We start from the raw sequence: 19813 nt of genomic DNA, 5'->3' as shown, positions 1-19813 counted from the left end.
CAGTCACAGGGACACACCAGGTGAACACACCAGGCCAAAAAACAAAAACATGTGCGCATGCTCTCTCTCTCTTTCTCGCCCTCCCTCCCTCACACACTCATGCATTCTCTGTATGAAGCAAGTAGTACTTGAGACTAGTTTCACAGCAGTCCCTCAGCAGCAGCTCCCTATAGAAGATAAAAGAGGTTTACACATTTCCCCCAGCACGCACCTGTGTTTATAACTGTAGCGGGGAATTTTTCTATCAACCTACCGCTGACCCGGCCATACTTCCTGTTTCTCTGTCCCTGTTTCCTGTCCAGTGGCCTGATGGGTAACCTCTAGATAACACCACCTTCCTCCCCTGGCTCAGCCAGCTGCTTCCACTGCATGGAGGTTTCTAATCAAGAGTTTAGTTTAGAACCCGGCCCAGCTGCTACAAGCTGTCCTTTGTTGTAGCGATGGACCCTTCGTACATGAAAACACTCTTCCTGTCTGTGCTCTGCTCAGACCAAAATGTGGAGAGTTCACTTAGCATGTGTTGATCATAAACAGGAAAGTTAGATTACTCACTCACCCGTGTGTGTTAAACATGTCTACAGTGTTTGTTAAGAACCATCCGTTTCTTCCTGTCCTGCTGCTCTGTTTCTCTGTCCTCTCCTTCCTCTATTCTCCCTCTGTAATAAAATAGGGGTTTCTTGATATCCTCACTTTAGAAATTAAACTAAAATTGTAAATCTGATTTAGTGGCTAGTGTAAATTCAGATTTTTGTGTGTACAATGACGAGCTGCCAGTGTTACAAACTCTCAGTTGACCAAACCAAACCGAGATCCCCTCGCATAGCTGGCCTGCTATGCGAGACCACAACGACTTACCATTTTTGGTCACTAACGCGTTCCGTTGGAAATCAAAGTACATTTCGCTAATCATCAAAGAGTGATTTCGTGGAAGTTATTGACATAAATTGTGATCTTCGAGGTCAGGTAATGTATCGAGCAAGTTGTTAAAGTTTCGTGTCGGGTTGACCCTGTTTAAATCAAATGTTTAGGGAGTCGCTTTTTACACCATGAATTGTCGAATGTAGCAGACTGAACCGAGACCGGAATTATATATAACAAATTGATTCCAAAAAAATATAAAAGCAACATTGTATCACGTCAACAATCACTCACGCATAGTGCAATACTTGTAGTACTTTCACACTCTATCAACAGGTAGGCGACATGATCCCGTTGCTAGTGAATATCTATCGATACTGTTTTATGCGTAGTACGCTATTTCCAGGGTTGGGGAGTAACGAATTACATATAATCTGTTACATGTAAAGGATTACAAAATGGTAACTGTAATCCGTTACATTACCAGCAAAAATATTGTAATCAGGTTAGATACTTTTGAAAAACGAGGATTACTTCGAGGATTACATTTAAATTCAGAAAGGATGTTTGCGACCAAAAAATCACACTTCTCCGTTTTCTCAATGACATTCAAATCAGCATTGAAAAAAGGCGCAAATGTAAATTTGTTCCAGTTGAGCGAGTCTGAACAGAAGTCAGAGAAACTATGATGACACGCCAAATGGGTTTGATGGATCGCGGGAAAAGAGCAGGAATAGGTTTTTGTAGGCTACAGTCCAAGCTATGTCTTCCAGTGGTGCGACTGCTGTCGGCACCCAAAGATGATCCAACTTGAATAAACGCTTGGAGGGAAGGATGACAGCAGTGGTGTAGTCTACGGCGATACGGATGCCACTTATTATTGATATCTACATAGTGCATTGATGTGAATCCTGCTCTCTCATTTAGCTATTTGCGCCTTACGGATTCTGGTTGTTGTGGATGGCTGTTCACAAATCTAAATGTGTATTTGAACCCAATAATGGTTGAATTCAAGAAGTTTAAGCTGCCTATCAATCATCGTTTTTGAAGCCAGTGGACAGACTGTGAAAAATGCGCTCATGCAACAGCTGCATAGTGGGGATCCCAGCCTATGGAATATAAGTGGGGCTTTTATTGCTCAATCTAATTCATGCTGACAAACAAAAAACATAATCCTAATGGACACATGCTCAAACTTGGACACTTTTTATAGACTTAAGGGGCAATCTGCACTTTGCTACATCCAATTTTGGACTCATAAATTATATATATATATATATATATATATATATATATATATATATATATATATATATAACAGTACCAGTCAAAAGATTGGACACACCTACTCATTAAAGAGTTTTTCTTTATTTTTGCTATTTTCTACATTGTTGAATAATAGTGAAGCCATCAAGACTATGAAATAACACATATGGAATCATGTAGTAACCAAAAAAGTGTTAACAAATCAAAATATATTTTAGATTCCTCAAAGTAGCCACCTTTTGCCTTGATGACAGCTTTGAACATGCTTGGCATTCTCTCAACCAGCTTCACCTGGAATGCTTTTCTAACAGTCTTGAAGGAGTTCCCACATATGCTGAGCACTTGTTGGCTGCTTTTCCTTCACTGTGGTCCAACTCATCCCAAACCATCGCAATTGGGTTGAGGTCGGGTGACCCTGTGATGTTCTTCCACCATCCAACACACCTCCATCACTCTCCTTCTTGGTGAAATAGCCCTTACACAGCCTGGAGGTGTGTTGGATCATTGTCCTGTTAAAAAACAACTGATAGTCCCACTAAGCGCAAACCAGGTGGAATGGCGTATCGCTGCAAAATGCTGTGGTAGCCACGCTGGTTAAGTGTGCAAGTCCTATTCTTGAAGATCAAGGGATATAACATTCATTGGGATGACTGGAATTCTGATAGACTTTGGTTTTTTAATGTAAAGACATAATTTAATCGTATTATTATATGTAGTAGAAAGTGATGGGTTAGAAGAAGCCTACATAACCAACCCATAAAGTAAAATTTAACATCCATATATGGCCAGCTATGTAAACTTTAACATTGATTTATCCTGCAATAGATGTCATTCAATTGGTAACATACATTTTAGTCTTCTTCTAATACCTCTTAAGGGGAAAGTAATCTAAAAGTAACGGAATGTAATTAGATTACGTTACTGATTTTGGGTAATCCAAAAGTGACATTACTGATTACAATTTTGGACATGTAACTGTAACGGATTACATACCCAACCCTGACTATTTCTTATATCTTTTTTTAAAGAAACACAATAGGTTTGTATGTTTTGATTTAATCTTTTAGACCATAACCTATATGCATGTCTAAAAACAGATCTCTAGACATGCCATGAAAACCTTCTTCACCAGTGATCTATTTTTAATGATTCTGCTCTCTCTGTCCTGCAGGTGTTTTAAATGGCTGGGTCGGACCCAGTAGAGTGGTACTATGTGGGGGTGGACGTGGGGACAACCAGTGTGAGGGCTGCTCTAGTCACCAGGGAGGGCCAAGTAAAGACCACTGCAGAGGAGATGGTCACCATCTGGAAACCTCACTCAGACCATTATGTCCAGTCATCCATTGACATTTGGGCTAAGTGCTGTAGCACAGTCCGGGTAGGTGTTAGAGACTCTGTTCAGATGTGACTAAAGTGCTCTGCAAAGTGATGTACTCTCTTGGAATGTCTTTAATTATTGGCGTAGATTAGTATGATGTCTAACTCCAAGACCTTTTTGAATACTTTTTGCAGTTTTGCAATGTTTTCTCATATTTAGCAGCAATACAAAACATAAACATCAACATGTAACCAACACCATATTCCTATGACAGAAAGTGACCCAGGGAGTGCAGAGGAATCAGGTCAGAGGGGTGGGTTTTGATGCCACCTGTTCCCTAGTGGTCCTGGACCAGAACTTTCAGCCTGTAGCTGTCAACCTGGATGGTGAGTGAGAGAATTATTAAAAATAGATAGAATACTCTAACACTGTTGAATGCTCACAGTTTTATTGAGTCCAACGTTTCAACTACGTATTTGTCAAAATGTCTCCTCCCCTCTCTGTTGCCCTGTGTGTAGGTGAGGCTGAGAGGAACGTGGTGATGTGGATGGACCATCGCGCTGCAGAGCAGGCTGCACGCATCACCAGCACTGGCCACAGGGTCCTGAGCAGGGTGGGAGGGGTAATGTCACCGGAGATGCAGCCCCCCAAGCTGCTCTGGCTGAAAGAGGTTAGAGGTCACCCACTATAAGTCAACAGACAGTTTTATTGTTGGACACCGCTGATTGGCTAGTGCTGAGGTTTATTGCCCTGTTTTTATGTAATTTTCCCCCTACCCATAATTCTTTGGTCAGAACCTGAGAGCGACATGCTGGAGGGACGCTGCCCACTTTCTGGACCTCCCTGACTTCCTGTCCTGGAAAGCCACAGCTTCTCTGGCCAGGTGAGCTTTAGAACAGAAGGAGAGAGGGGTAGGAGGGGTTTGTGTGTGTGTGTGTTTGTGTATCTTGACCAGTCTCAGTGTGTGTATCAGACAGATTCTCCCTTATCCTTCAGGTCCTTATGTACTGTGGTCTGTAAGTGGACCTATTGCCCCACAGAAAAATGGGACACCAGCTTCTGGACAGCCATTGGTTTGGAGGACTTACTGGAAAACGACCATTCCAAAATAGGTGAGCAGAGTAAACCGGTTTTCAACATCAATGGAGTTTTCCTGGATAAATTACAGATAAATAAGAAATATCAAACTCAGTACAGGTTGGTTTTGGTTTCTCAATGGGAGTACCTACCTGTGGTTGTTCTCTGCAGCCAATGTGTGTTTCTCCACACCCACCTAGGCAATGTGACCTGCTGTCCAGGGAGCCCAGTGGGAGAAGGCCTTACCCAAGAAGCTGCAGCCGAACTGGGGCTGGACACGGGCACCGCAGTGGGAGCCTCCCTCATCGATGCCCACGCTGGAGGCCTAGGTAGACACTCATTCCAAGGGCCTCCTGTTTTTTAAAATGTGTAGTTTTTGCGTATACCACTGGTGCTTCATATTGCCGCTAACAATTTATAGATGAGAATATAATAAACATGTAGATTACAACTGAAGAAGTTTTTGTGAGCAGCTCAGTTTGTTTGAGTTTATTATCATCACCTGGATCAGTCACCTAACCAGACCTTGGTCATCTGGTTTCGTTTAGGCAGTTAAACTGCTCATGAACTTCGACTTTTGACTCCTGCTGGGACCTCTGCTGATTACAATTGCATGGGGTCAAACGTGAAAGTTTAAAGCACTCCGTGCTGTTCTAAACTTTTGTACATGTCAGACATGTACATGCACTCTGCTCCTTCACCTCTGTGTGCCTCCTCTTCCCCACCTCCTCCCACATTTAAAACTAGAACCAGCTTGGCAAACATTATCCCAGCAGTAAATGTCAACACTATATTCCACCATGGAGGTTACAGACTCACTTCAAAGAGTGAAGATACTGATTTAACAATCCTCCATTTTGTGGCCCAGTCTCCCCATGGGCTATTATAAAACCCATGTTTTGGAATCATAAAGGATGTTTTATTCTGCTTGTCAAACAAATGTGTTCTTAGTGATAAAAAGAGAATAAGTAGAAGCCTTGTGCACAGCTTCCAACGGGCAGGTTATGGCAGGAACAACTTAGAATCATTTTTTTATTTTGTTTTTATACATGTGTTTTGGGTATTCTCAGTGAACTTTGCAAAAGGTCAAAACGTAGTGGAAATGTCAAGTAGGCAGGGGAATGAGAAATACATTTTTTTCCACAACATACTGTACTTGACAGAAATGTAAATGTACAAATGTTCTTGGTACACGACCTACCCGCATTTTTAACCATGTAAATAATGAGAATATGGTGTGTTTTGTGGTTCCAGGTGTGATTGGTGCAGACGTGAGGGGGTTCTCCCTGCCCTGTGAGGACCAGCCAATCACGTCGCGCATGGCCATGATCTGTGGAACATCTTCATGTCACATGGCGGTGAGTTGGTTAGACTTAAACAGCTCCTGTTGTCATATAATATAATATGTGCCACTTAGCAAATTTGATTTAAAGTGACTTACAGAACATTGACAGTGACAGACATATTCAGTATGTGGGGCCCATGCAGGAATCCAACCCACAACCCAGGTTGCATCTTAGCCAGGTATGTTTATCTAGCATGGCGAATAGTATTGCAATGCCATTCGTCAGCAGTCCTTCCTGGTGACCAATCATGAGGGGTAGACCCTGACCTGCTGCAACCTCTTCATTCCTTCAGCTGGAGTCTAGTGTCATGAGCTTTAAAATCTAGCTCTAGTAGGGGGAGGTGAGGGGGCCTGATGCTGTGTTGAAGCCCATAGCTGTGTTGAAGCCTCTATGTGTTATTCTGTCCCCATGTGTTCAGATCAGCCAGGGGCCCCTGTTTGTACCGGGTGTGTGGGGACCGTACCTGTCCGGCATGGTGCCTGAGTTGTGGCTCAACGAGGGAGGACAGAGTGCTACTGGAAGTCTGGTCAGTTCAGCTCTGCTCCCCTGGGTCCTACTCTACTAGACCAGGCCTATTCAACTACTGGTCTATGGCCCTGCAGAACTGCTGCTTTTCCTTCTCTACCCAGTAGTTCATTGATCAATTCATGTCACCGATTGGCCCAAGAACCCATACACCTGGTGTCTCAGTCTCCTGCTCAGAAGGAGAGAAAGAAAACCAGCATTGCCTCAACCCTGTAATTGTGACTTTGTCCATGTGTGAACTGTGACCTGCAGTAATCTGCTACATATGCATTATACACTGAGAACTGTCTGACACAGTAAGCCTCGATGACTAGGGTTGCTCAAACCAGATCCACAAAACCATAATGTATATTTTTTCTCCTACCTCAGATTGACCATGTGGTGAAAGGTCATGTAGCCTACCCTCAGCTACAGGAGCAGGCGGTGAAAGGGTCAGCTATTTACAGCAAAATCATATCCATTAAAACAACAACATACATTTCACATGGAATAGTACAGAATACACATTTAACATGAACGGCATACTCTATCCAGATATGTAGGCCCAGAATGCTCAGAATCCATCTGAACCCACTAACCTACTAAGAGCACGGTGTAACTGTCTGTTATCACCTGTTCTGGCATGTCAATTGACAAACTTCTTGGGCAATAGGAAAAACAGTTTCTCTCGCTCGTAAACATTTTTTACATTTTTGTCCCGTCTTCTGTTGTGAGAAAATGATTGATTTACTATTGCTCGAAGGCATTACATAGTTCCAATAGCAGCTGAGAAGTCAATTACTTGATACACTTTACAAAATAGATTCCCAATGAGAAACCACCTTCCTACACAAAGAACTGTCAATCAGCAACATAATAAAAAGTAGGTTTCAAAAAGTGTAACATGTCACCTATATTTCCCTGCAGTGGGGAGCATATCTACAGTTACCTGAACAGACACCTGTCCTCCATGGCTAAAGACCTGGGGGCTCCCCTGGAGCTGTTGGCCTCCAGCCTCCACGTCTGGCCAGACTTTCATGGCAACCGCTCCCCCCTGGCAGACCCCACTCTGAGGGGCGCGGTGAGGAGAGACCGCCTCTGGCTCAGGGCTCTGATAGACTGCTCCCAGATCTGTTTATGCTATCTTGCCTAGTCTTATCATCATTTGGCAAGGACAATGACAATAGGAGTTGGCAACACACACATACACACTTTCACACACATCATATGCTGCCACTACTCTAGGCTTTTTTTTTTACTGCTATTATTATTTATTCTGATGCCTAGTCACCCTGCCTTTTATGTACATATTTACCTCAAATAGCTGGAACCCCTACACATTGATCTGGTACTGGTAATACCTGGAACCCCTACACATTGATCTGGTACTGGTAATACCTGGAACCCCTACACATTGATCTGGTACTGGTAATACCTGGAACCCCTACACATTGATCTGGTAATACCTGGAACCCCTACACATTGATCTGGTACTGGTAATACCTGGAACCCCTACACATTGATCTGGTACTGTAATACCTGGAACCCCTACACATTGATCTGGTACTGGTAATACCTGGAACCCCTACACATTGATCTGGTAATACCTGGAACCCCTACACATTGATCTGGTACTGGTAATACCTGGAACCCCTACACATTGATCTGGTAATACCTGGAACCCCTACACATTGATCTGGTACTGGTAATACCTGGAACCCCTACACATTGATCTGGTACTGGTAATACCTGGAACCCCTACACATTGATCTGGTAATACCTGGAACCCCTACACATTGATCTGGTAATACCTGGAACCCCTACACATTGATCTGGTAATACCTGGAACCCCTACACATTGATCTGGTAATACCTGGAACCCCTACACATTGATCTGGTAATACCTGGAACCCCTACACATTGATCTGGTACTGGTAATACCTGGAACCCCCTACACATTGATCTGGTAATACCTGGAACCCCTACACATTGATCTGGTACTGGTAATACCTGGAACCCCTACACATTGATCTGGTAATACCTGGAACCCCTACACATTTATCTGGTACTGTAATACCTGGAACCCCTACACATTGATCTGGTAATACCTGGAACCCCTACACATTGATCTGGTACTGGTAATACCTGGAACCCCTACACATTGATCTGGTACTGGTAATACCTGGAACCCCTACACATTGATCTGGTACTGGTAATACCTGGAACCCCTACACATTGATCTGGTACTGGTAATACCTGGAACCCCTACACATTGATCTGGTAATACCTGGAACCCCTACACATTGATCTGGTACTGGTAATACCTGGAACCCCTACACATTGATCTGGTACTGGTAATACCTGGAACCCCTACACATTGATCTGGTAATACCTGGAACCCCTACACATTGATCTGGTACTGGTAATACCTGGAACCCCTACACATTGATCTGGTACTGGTAATACCTGTATATAGATAGCTTCATACCTGTGAATTATTATTATTTTTTATAATATTTTTTAAAACTCTGCATCGTTGGGAAGGGCTTGTAAGCAAGTATTTCACGGTAAAGAAAACATCCGTTGACAAATACTTTTTATTTTATTAGTATCTGATTTGAAGACAGCACAAACCGATCTGGGACCAGGCTAGGGCTCTGACCCTCTGAGCTGGGAAATCATTCAGAAACAAATGTCATCACACTATATAAAAGCCAATGAAGGGTTTTAAGCCAAAGTGTCAAATGCCAGAACTGTATGACTTTGCTTATAAATGATTTGTGAAGCATCTATTTAGTTGTTATGAATCCTTTATGAATGCCCAACAAAGCTTTTCTAAGTGGTACTGAAGGTGCTCTGTGTGTGTACAGGTGGTTGGGCTGCCATTGTCCCAGACCCTGGATGACCTGGCCCTGCTTTACCTTGCTACTGTACAGGCACTGGCTGTGAGTTTCACTACTAATAATCCATAGCGCTTTTCTGAAACCCCAAAAAGCTTGAATACTACATTTTAATATAAACATGTCAGACATTACTTGAAATATGTACCTAGATTATCCTATCCTAAATGATTGTGTGTTGTTATGATAGCCAGAGGAGTACGTCCTCCCTGTAAGTTGTAAAAAGGGCTTTATAAACTAATTAGATTGATTGGTTGGTTTTATATCGCAACAATCCCCTCCTGCCTCTCTCCTTTCAGCTAGGCACCCAGCATATCCTAGAGGCCATGACACAGGCAGGACATGACATCACAACCCTCTTCCTGTGTGGGGGGTTGAGTAAGAATCCTCTTTATGTGCAGATTCACGCCAATGCCACAGGTGTGTGATGGAGGGTGATCTAGTCTGTGTCCAGCCGCTGTAAAACATGTGAAACGGGAAGTACTACGTAACCTGAACTTGGGAAACACCCACACTGAAAACTAACCTAGATTATTTCAGTTGAGGTTCTGAATTACTATTTAGAAATGTATATTTCTCATTATGAAGAGAGTGAGTTAAACACTCCTATTAATTCCTTATTTGTAAAATAACTTGAGTGCTTATGAAGGGATCTAACAATACTGCGTGTTGTCAACTCAGGGTTGCCCTTGGTGCTTCCTGCCCAGACTGAGGCTGTGTTGGTGGGAGCAGCAGTCCTAGGTGCCTGTGCTTCCCATGATTATAGCTCCATACTGGTGAGTGCAGAACACACACATACACAATAAACACAGCAGTAGAATATTTAGTTCGACATCATAGCAGCTCATTCCTGACTCCATACTACCATCTACTGGAGAGGAACTAAGGTAAAGGAGAAATGCACGGATTCCCTTGCTGTGTCTCAAGGAGGAGACTTGTGCAAAGTCTGGTGAGATGACATGGAGGTGGCTAGATAGCTATCTAAAGAGAGGGCTCTGGGGGTGTCTCTCTGGCATTCAGCAGCATACCTCTGAACACCGGGTAGTGGCCCACCCCGTAAGCCAGACGTGCTAAAAATAAGAATGTGTATTATTGTTTGGACTGGGTCGCACCTGTCCCCTCATTTGGAGTCATAACTGCTCATGCAGTTGGTGCTGTCTGAGGATTTGAGCTAGGGATGACAGACTAGGGATGACAGGGCAGTGTGAACCAAAGAGCTTATACAGAAGGATAACTATAAGGCCAGGAAAGGAGAATTCTACTTCCTACGTACTGTATGTCACAAACTTCATAGACAGTTGAACCTTCCCTTTTCAAACGAGGTCATGGGCTGTTCTCAACCTCACCCCTCCAGATCAAAACTCAATGTGTATAATTTATTGATCACGGCTTGGTTTATGAATGCATGTTTTAGGAGGCGATGGAGAAAATGGCCAAAGTGGGAAAAGTTGTTCAGCCTGACCACGAGCTCTGGAGGTGAGACGAGAGACTGGCCTGCATCAGTGTTGGGTTTCATTGGTCAAACATCTGTGGGTTGTGCTGGAGGCATGTGCTGGGTACAATGATGAATTAACATTAATGTTGGAAACATCACTACTGATATATGAAAGTATATTTGTTATCAGGTCAGTTTGTAATTTTGTTCTAATGATGTCATTCTAATAATGTTTGTATAATGTTCTAGTATCTGACTAGAGGAACTGTGTTCTCTCTCTTAGCTTTTACAGGAAGAAGCACTCTGTGTTCCTGCGCCTCCATGTCCACCAGAGGGAGTACATGGCCCTTATGAATGACTGACTGAGAACCAAGAGGTGCTACTGTCCAACCTGTTGAAATAGCAGACAGTAATCCCAACACCGAGGTTGGATTAGACTGAATGCAATATCAAGTAGAGACTGTGGATACAACTATGATATCAGACACCCCAAATTAGTTGATTCCGAAAATCAGCTGGACACAGTTACCCAATACACCTATTAGGAGAAAAGAGTCTGAATTAGAACGTGACTTATCAAATGCAAAATGGTGGTGACACTATCCATCTTGAGTTGACGCATGGGGGAAGATGTAGGAAATGAATGCAATATTCCAGTATATAAGATGTGAAGTCCTGGCCTGAAAATCTAATATGGCCTACAGTTCCATCCACAGTACACTGATAAGAGTTCAAAAGGCACTGACAGAAAGTCAACCTGTGAAAAGCAATAAAACAGTCATCTTCAAATATTATGCAAGTTTATAAGTATTTGAAATTGTGCCCAATGTCACTTTTTCACACCTAGGCCTATTTGCTATCATGAATCCCTATCTCATGTCCTCTCTTTGATCTCTCTATCACACACATTATTTCTCTGATGTCCTCTTATCACATCTCTAACCTCTGATCTCATCTCTAACCTCTCTGTCTCCTGCGGTCCAAGCAGGCCATAGAGGAATGTGTGTTCCAGTTCCCTGTGCTGTACAGGATCAAAGACCATAATCTCCTCTGATGTTGTCCTGGTGACACAGAGGAATGCTCAAATCCCACACAGCTGAGTTAACAGGACTGGTTCACGTCCAGACCCAATGGCAGAACATCTTGCACCAACCAGACCTGTATTTGATTTCTGTCCAGCTATGTTACATATAGTCTCTCATGGCGGCAGGCTGAGACTGTTATTTTAGCAAATTCAGGTTTAACTCCAACCGGGCCTCGAACCCAACACCTTAGCCGTTACACCATGAGATCCGATCCTCCGGACAAGGTTGGTAGGTGTCGGGTTACGGTTGCTTTATTGACTGCAATAAGTAACACTGAAGTGAAACTAAAGGCTGTGTTGCTGTTGAAGGCGTTTTATTAATCGTCTCGCAATTAGAAGTAAGGCAGCACACCTGTCCATAAACCTGATAACTACACATTCAACTCAATAAATTGAGTTGTCAGCTATGTGTCTTTGAAGATGCGAGTACTACAACAAATGCAACATGAACGCGTCCTGACACCATATTATCAGCAAAATGCTACCAGTCAATCTGTGATATGATCAGCACTCCACCATCGTAAGGAGAATGGCAATTTCATTAATTGTCCTCATCATCTCCTTCTGTGGTTGTGTGGGAGGCTGTGTGCTATAGGTGTGATCCTCTGCTGCCCCTCATGGCTGAGGTGTGTAGCGCAGGTACTTCCTTTCTGAGGGTAGCTCTTTGGTGTAGACCCCTGCAGGGAACATGGCTGCTGCCTCCTCCTCAGGGATGTTAGGAGGAACCATCACGCGCTCGCCAGGCTGGACAGAGAGAGGGAATGAGAAGGGGAGTTAGCAGAAAAAATAGAAATGGGCATAAGTGGCATGCCAATTGATATTGGACTGACAATAGATTCTAAGTATTTGGAGAACAATAAAACAAGTTGTGTGATGAATGATGATGTTAACTTATTGTCTATTGGGTCACTCAAGCTGCCATTTATATTTGACTGATAATACTTCCTGAAGGATGCTGCAAATTCTACTGTCAGGTTATAGAGCTTGACAGGGATTGGCTGACTGACCTGCCAATCAGCAGGGGTGGCCACCCGGTTCTTTGCTGTGAGCTGCAGGGAGTCGACCACTCTCAGGATCTCATCAAAGTTACGCCCCGTTGTGGCAGGGTAGAGCAGGGACAGCTTCAGCTTCTTGTCTTGGCCAATCACAAAAACCTGAGACATAAAAACATGTCACACTTTGGTGGGATGGCATTAGGCAAGCAATCATCATATAACAAGTACTTTTGGGTGTCGGGGAAAATGTATGGAGTAAAAAATGTATTATTTTCTTTAGGAATGTAGTGAAGTAAAAGTAGTCAAAAATTATAAATAGTAAAGTACAGATACCCCAAAAAACTACTTAAGTAGTACTTTCAAGTATTTTTACATAAGTACTTCACACCACTGGGGATGCATTTACTCACATGGCAAATGGTTAGCGGGCGAGAGAAAGTGTGTGTATGGTGTGATAGAGCGAGAGAGTGTAGCAGATAAGGGCTGTGTTCACTAACAGGCAGCCATCATGCGGTGATATCACCCTCATTGATTCATATAAAAAGATAACATCATGCAGCAAGGGGCCTTGGTAGTGAGTGTTTTTGCCAGATGGGGTGGTGGGGCTTGGGGGGAGGGGTAGTTAACTCATACTAGCCAGTGAAGGTAGGCTGCTTGCATCAGCATGAATAAGTAATGTTTATGGAAAATAGAGCACCAGAAAGAGGAGGACGATCTCATGGTGGGCAATGACTTACCGGAAACTGACAACCAGTAGAGAGAGATACTAACAGGAAGAAAGCGAGAGAAAGTGTGGCTGAGAGTGTGAGTATGCATGTTTTGACACTCACACAGCGGGCAGTGAGGGGCATGCCGTCCTTGTCCTTCTCATTTGGGTCCAGCATGCCCAGGGCCACTGCCAGCTCCCTCTGATTGTCTGCTATGATGGGGAAGGGGAACGCACAGCCAGACTCCTCATTGTTGTAGGCCAAGATGTCCTACAGGACCACAGCACAGCCGTCCATTACTAAACACTGGTCATTGGTTTACACACTCAAAACTGGGTGTCACAAATGGCACCCTATTCCCTTTTGACCTGGTCAAAAGTAGTGCCTTATAAAGGGAATAGGGTGCCATTTGGGAACAGCCTATACCTTGGTCCAGCCATGGTGATCCTCCAGACTGTCAATGGACAGGGCAATCATCTTCACGTTCCGCCTGCTGAACTCGTCGCTGAGTTTGGCTGCTCGGCCCAGCTCTGTGGTGCAGACAGGGGTGTAGTCACTGGGGTGGGAGAACAGGATACCCCAGCTACAGAGAGAGAGGGGGGGAATGATGGACAGAGGGAGAGGCAGGAAGATATGGAGAGATTAGTAGGGGCCTAGCATAGGAATGTCAGCCTTTCTGTCTCCCTGCTCCTGTGTTTCTGTTTTTGTGGAGCGGCTAAGCTGTAAAATTTGACTCAGTCGTTCACTTTGTGATAAACGTACCACATTTGGTACAGAGGTAGATTTAGGTACCTTGAAAATATATAGATATGGAGTCACCACATATTTGCCTCCTGGGGGCGTGGCAGCCCTTTTTCAAAATGGCCCTCGACTCTAACACTATGTTACAATTCAGAAGGACTGCTTTGACGAAAAGGCAATAAATTAGTCACGGTGCTAGACTTATTGACACTGAAAAGATTAAGATATGGAGCCACCACAGATTTGGCCCCTGGGGGCCAAGGCAGGTATCTTACAAAATGGCCACTATTGGTAACACAATATTGCAGTCACAGTCATTTTTTTGTTGTTGTTGATAAACACCAAATTTGGCAAAGAGTTCGATTTATATATCCTGAAAATATTTAGATAGCACACCCTATCACTTTTAGAGGTCCCTTAGGGAGCAGTAAGTACACATTTACCCGATGCTGCCTCAGTCACCACCAAAAGTCCATGGCATACCGAACTGTGGCATAGCCTTTACTTTGTTGAAATAGCAGAACATATTCAAATGCAAGTAGAAAAACTAGTGGGTCATACTTTTGATCATGAAACTGGTTGAAAAAAAAAATATTACAGCTTGAGAGATTTGTTGTCCACAGCAATTGTGAACTATTCCAACTCAATGGCTGGGGTATTTTCCTAGGTACAGCTGAAGTTAGTGTATTTGCTCCTTGCATTGCAAAGTAGCTTTAGTAGCTATTTTCTCTGGAACCCAACGTCTTAATCAGTAGACCAAAATAATATTCTGTTCTGGGCCGAAGCTGGTTGTAAGTCGCAGGCAGGGCTACCTCATCTATAGAGCGTTCTAACTCACCTCCGATACACACAGTCTGAGAAATATTAGTTTTCCTACAAAAATAACTGCTGTATTTCCCTATCTACTCATTGTATTGTTCTGTGTTAAACATTTTAAACAGATCCAGGCCAATAAGTATAGGCCATGACTTTTACAAAAGTTAAAGAAGTATAAGCCATGACTTTATATACAGTGCATTTGGAAAGTATTCAGACGTCTTCTCTTTTTCCACATGTTGTTATGTTACATGTTACATTTTTTGGGAAATATTTTTACATTTATTAAAGAAATACCTTATTTACATGCACTACCGTTCAAAAGTTTGGGGTCACTTAGAAATGTTCTTGTTTTTGAAAGAAAAACAATTTTTTTGTCCATTAAAATAACATCAAATTGATCAGAAATACAGTGTAGACATTGTTAATGTTGTAAATGACTATTGTAGCTGGAAACGGCTGATTGTTTATGGAATATCTACATAGGCGTACAGAGGCCCATTATCAGCAACCATCACTCCTGTATTCCAATGGCACGTTGTGTTAGCTAATCCAAGTTTATCATTTTAAAAGACTAATTGATCATGAGAAAACCCTTTTGCAATTATGTTAGCACAGCTGAAAACTGTTGTCCTGATTTAAGAAGTAATAAAACTGGCCTTCTTTAGACTAGATGAGTATCTGGAGCATCAGCATTTGTGGGTTCAATTACAGGCTCAAAATGTCCAGAAACAAAGACCTTTCTTCTGAAACTTGTCAGTCTATTCTTGTTCTGAGAAATGAAGACTATTCCACGCGAGAAATTGCAAAGAAACTGAAGATCTCGTACAACGCTGTGTACTACTCCCTTCACAGAACAGTGCAAACTGGCTCTAACCAGTACAGAAAGAGGAGTGGGAGGCCCCGGTGCACAATTGAGCAAGAGGACATTAGAGTGTCTAGTTTGAGAAACAGACACCTCACAAGTCCTCAACTGGCAGCTTCCTTAAAAAGTACCCGCAAAACACCAGTATCAACTTCAACAGTGAAGAGGCAACTCTGGGATGCTGGCCTTTGGAACCACCAAGATTCTTCCTAGAGCTGGCCGCCCAGCCAAACTGAGCAATCGGGGGAGAAGGGCCTGGGTCAGAGAGGTGACAAAGAACCTGATGGTCACTATGACAGCGCTCAAGAGTTCCTCTGTGGAGATGGGAGAACCTTCCAGAAGGACAATCTCTGCAGCACGCTACCAATCAGGCCTATGGGCACAAACCCACCGTCGCTGGACCAGACAGGACTGGCAAAAAGTGCTCTTCAATGACGAGTCGCGGTTTTGTCTCACTAGGGGTGATGGTCGGATTCGCGTTTATCGTCGAAGGAATGAGCGTTAGACCGAGGCCTGTACTCTGGAGCGGGATCGATTTGGAGGTGGAGGGTCCGTCATGGTCTGGGGCGGTGTGTCACAGCATCATCGGACTGAGATTGTTGTCATTGCAGGCAATCTCAACGCTGTGCATTACAGGGAAGACATCCTCCTCCCTCATGTGGTACCCTTCCTGCAGGCTCATCCTGACATGACCCTCAAGCATGACAATGTCACCAGCCATACTGCTCGTTCTGTGAATGATTTCCTGCAAGAGAGGAATGCCAGTGTTCTGCCATGGCCAGCGAAGAGCCCGGATCTCAATCCCATTGAGCAAGTCTGGGACCTGTTGGATCGGAGGGTGAGGGCTAGGGCCATTCCCCCCAGAAATGTCCGGGAACTTGCAGGTGCCTTGGTGGAAGAGTGGGGTAACATCTCACAGCAAGAACTGGCAAATCTTGTGCAGTCCATGAGGAGGAGATGCACTGCAGTACTTAATGCAGCCGGTTGGCCACACCAGATACTGACTGTTACTTTTTTGACCCCCCCCCTTTGTTCAGGGACACATTATTTCATTTCTGTTAGTCACAAGTCTGTGGAACTTGTTCAGTTTATGTCTCAGTTGTTGAATCTTGTTATGTTCATACTAATATTTACACATGTTAAGTTTGCTGAAAATAAACGCAGTTGACAGTGAGACGCTCCCCATCCAACCTGACAGGGCTTGAGAGGATCTGCAAAGAATGGAAGAAACTCCCCAAATACAGGTGTGCCAAGCTTGTAGCGTCATACCTAGTAAGGGGTGTGTAACTGGTGGCAGAGAAGTCAGACGCAGGAGAGCAGAACTGGGTAATAACCGGAGCAGTTTAGTAAACAAAACCACCGGCATCCAGAATAACAACATATGGGTACAAAACCCGTCGCGCACCAGAAAACAATGTGCACAAGCACTTACAACAAACAATAACGCACAAAGATATGGGGGGAACAGAGGGTTAAATACACAACACGTAATGAGGGAATGAAAACCAGATGTGTGGGAAAACAAGACAAAACAAATGGAAAATGAAAAATGGATCGGCGATGGCGAGAAGACTGGTGACGTCGACCGCCGAACACCGCCCGAACAAGGAGAGGAACCGACTTCAGCAGAAGTTGTGACAACCTATCAATAATCAAGGCTGTAATCGCTGCCAAAGCTGCTACAACAAAATACTGAGTAAAGGATCTGAATACGTCAGTAAATGTGATATTTCATTTTTTTTATTTTTTATACATTTGCAAAAATGTCTAATAACCTGCTTTTGCTTTGTCATTATGGGGTATTGTGTGTAGATTGATGAGGGAAAAAACGATTTAATCCAATTTAGAATAAGGCTGTAATGTAACAAAATGTGGAAAAAGTAAAGTGGTCTGAATACTTTCTGAATGCACTGTAGATGGAAGGTTTGTGAAATAGTGGTTCAGTCTGTTGTCATTTAGTAAGATGGCTGCCACAGCTCCCTGGGGCCTAAATCTGTGGTGACTCCATATCTAAATCTTTCCAGGGTCCATAAATCTAGCTCTGTGGCAAATGTGGTGCTTTTATCACAAAGTGAACGATTGAGTCAAATTTTACAGCTTAGCCGCTCCAGTAAAACAGAAACAGGAGCAGCGGGACAGAAAGGCTGACATTCCTATGCTAGGCCCCTACTAATCTCTCCATATCTTCCTCTCTCTTCCTCTGTCCATCACATTTTCAGGGTACATAAATCTGCATTTCTGCCAAATGTGGTGCTTTTATCAAAAAGTGAACGATTTATCAGCTTAACCACCCTACTATTTTGGTGCTGTACTCAACACACACCCTTTCTACGCATCACTATACGCCTGGCCCTGGCTGCTTGTTGAGCCAATTGTAAAATACAGGATTTTTAATACAGTTTGTCTTTGCATTACATATATTATTTGAGCACTATTGTTTTTTAGGGTAAGAAATAATGAAATGTTTAATAGATCAGGGTAAGAAATAATGAAATGTTTAATACAATTTAATAAAACATGTTGATATTAACCCCGATTATGCCAAGCAGCCTAAAGATTTATTTGATCATGTAAAGAACCAGGAAGAAAAATATAGACGGCCTCAAGTGTGCCCACAGAGATCTTGTCTTGTTGCAGCAACTGACATTTCAGTGTTGTCAGCGTTTTCATTGAGGGGGCTCAGAGAACAAATGATTTGAGCTGCAAGCAAGCAGTTTTTTTCTGACGTCTCAACCTAGTTAGACTGACACAACCAACTGGCCTAGATCAAATAAAACCACAGACCATGAGTAAAGATACATGTCTAAATATTATTCAAATAGGGGAAGAATAGCTGTTTATTATTATATCTACGAAACAAATCCGGATGCCAACACATCCTCGCTATACCCAATAACGTTAGGTATCAGATTAAAATTCACACCAACACAGTTTGAGAGTACAGTAGGATATGACAGCTATCAGCATAATCAACCTTACGACTTTTGCCAAACTATACTAAACCTTTATTTTTACATGTGAATGATTTAGGCCTAATGTCTTTAGAAACAGGTGCCTTAATGAATGCAAATGATATAGTGAAATCGAAAAGAGAACATAAATTATATAACGGAAAACTGGAATCTCAGGTAGTATATTCCAAAATTCCAACACGTGATTTCAATCGATGGCATATTTAATGTCATATCAGCCTTTAAAATTACTTACGAGTCACCCAAAAAATCATGGAATTTAATTTTGCCCTTAGTGGTTTCGGCCTCAAAATTTGGAAACACATCTCCTAGCAGTAGTCCTGGCATGGTCGCAATGAAGACCCGCGCACCAGTAGCAGCATACTAATGAAAGCAGGTTCAAATCGTCTAACCCGGAACAGGTTTTAACACTTATAATTATCATTTTTCAAGTGTCAAATGTCATTTTTTTTGTAGACGTGATTTTTTTCACTTGTCCAGTGTGTGTTTACAGGTGATACAAATTCTAAAACTATTTATAAAAAGCGTTTACAGGTGATTTGGACGCGTTATCATTTTTCACTTGCTTTTTCAAGTGTCAATAGTACATTTTACACGTGTTCTTTACACCTGTCCAGTCTGCATTTACAGGTGATTAGAACGATTGTTATGGTCATTTTTTCACATGTTCTATATACCTGTCCAGTGTACTTTTACAGGTGATTAGAACGCTCTAACCCAGAGACTGGGTGAGCCGAGCCCCGGGGACATACTGGTTGTTATTAGCCATCAACCTGCGGCTCTCCAAGCGGCTAGGGGTGTGCGTCTCTGAGGACTCCTCCAGTGGCAGCATTCTGCCCCTGGTGAGGCAGGTGGAGATCACTGGTCACTCCGTGTGTCACGTCCTGACCCTAGTAAGATGTCATTTTCTATAGTAGAGTAGGGCAGGG

At 43.1% G+C, this 19813-nt stretch overlaps 2 protein-coding genes across 4 annotated transcripts; one reads left to right on the top strand and one right to left on the bottom strand.

Moving 5' to 3' along the window:
• Nucleotides 1-787: 787 nt before the first annotated feature.
• Nucleotides 788-11498, top strand: fggy (FGGY carbohydrate kinase domain containing). 3 transcript variants are annotated; one of them, XM_014140662.2, is made up of 16 exons: nt 895-1194; nt 3296-3502; nt 3717-3828; nt 3961-4112; nt 4237-4325; nt 4439-4554; nt 4720-4848; nt 5774-5877; nt 6284-6391; nt 6760-6821; nt 7297-7450; nt 9240-9314; nt 9569-9689; nt 9951-10045; nt 10684-10745; nt 10988-11498. In XM_014140662.2, exons 2-16 carry the CDS (start codon nt 3305-3307, stop codon nt 11064-11066), a joined length of 1656 nt encoding a protein of 551 aa, XP_013996137.1. In that variant the 5' UTR covers nt 895-1194; nt 3296-3304; the 3' UTR covers nt 11067-11498. The 3 variants fall into 3 exon arrangements, with proteins under 3 accessions (XP_013996138.1, XP_013996137.1, NP_001133658.1); NM_001140186.1 differs by having other exon boundaries at nt 939-963; nt 10988-11496; XM_014140663.2 differs by lacking the exon at nt 10684-10745 and having other exon boundaries at nt 788-963.
• Nucleotides 11499-12085: 587 nt separating this feature from the next.
• LOC106569414 (peroxiredoxin-6) lies at nt 12086-19278 on the bottom strand. Its single transcript, XM_014140754.2, has 5 exons — nt 19120-19278; nt 13917-14073; nt 13614-13760; nt 12796-12942; nt 12086-12532 (listed from the first exon to the last, which is right to left on the bottom strand). The coding sequence occupies exons 1-5, from the start codon at nt 19209-19211 to the stop codon at nt 12404-12406; spliced, it is 672 nt and encodes a 223-aa protein (XP_013996229.1). The 5' UTR covers nt 19212-19278; the 3' UTR covers nt 12086-12403.
• Nucleotides 19279-19813: the final 535 nt, after the last annotated feature.

The sequence above is a fragment of the Salmo salar genome, chromosome ssa14 (assembly GCF_905237065.1).
Source record: "Salmo salar chromosome ssa14, Ssal_v3.1, whole genome shotgun sequence".
In the NCBI taxonomy this organism is placed as follows: Eukaryota; Metazoa; Chordata; class Actinopteri; order Salmoniformes; family Salmonidae; genus Salmo; species Salmo salar.
Note: the sequence above shows the minus strand (reverse complement) of the source record. Positions and strands in the feature narration are given on the sequence as shown.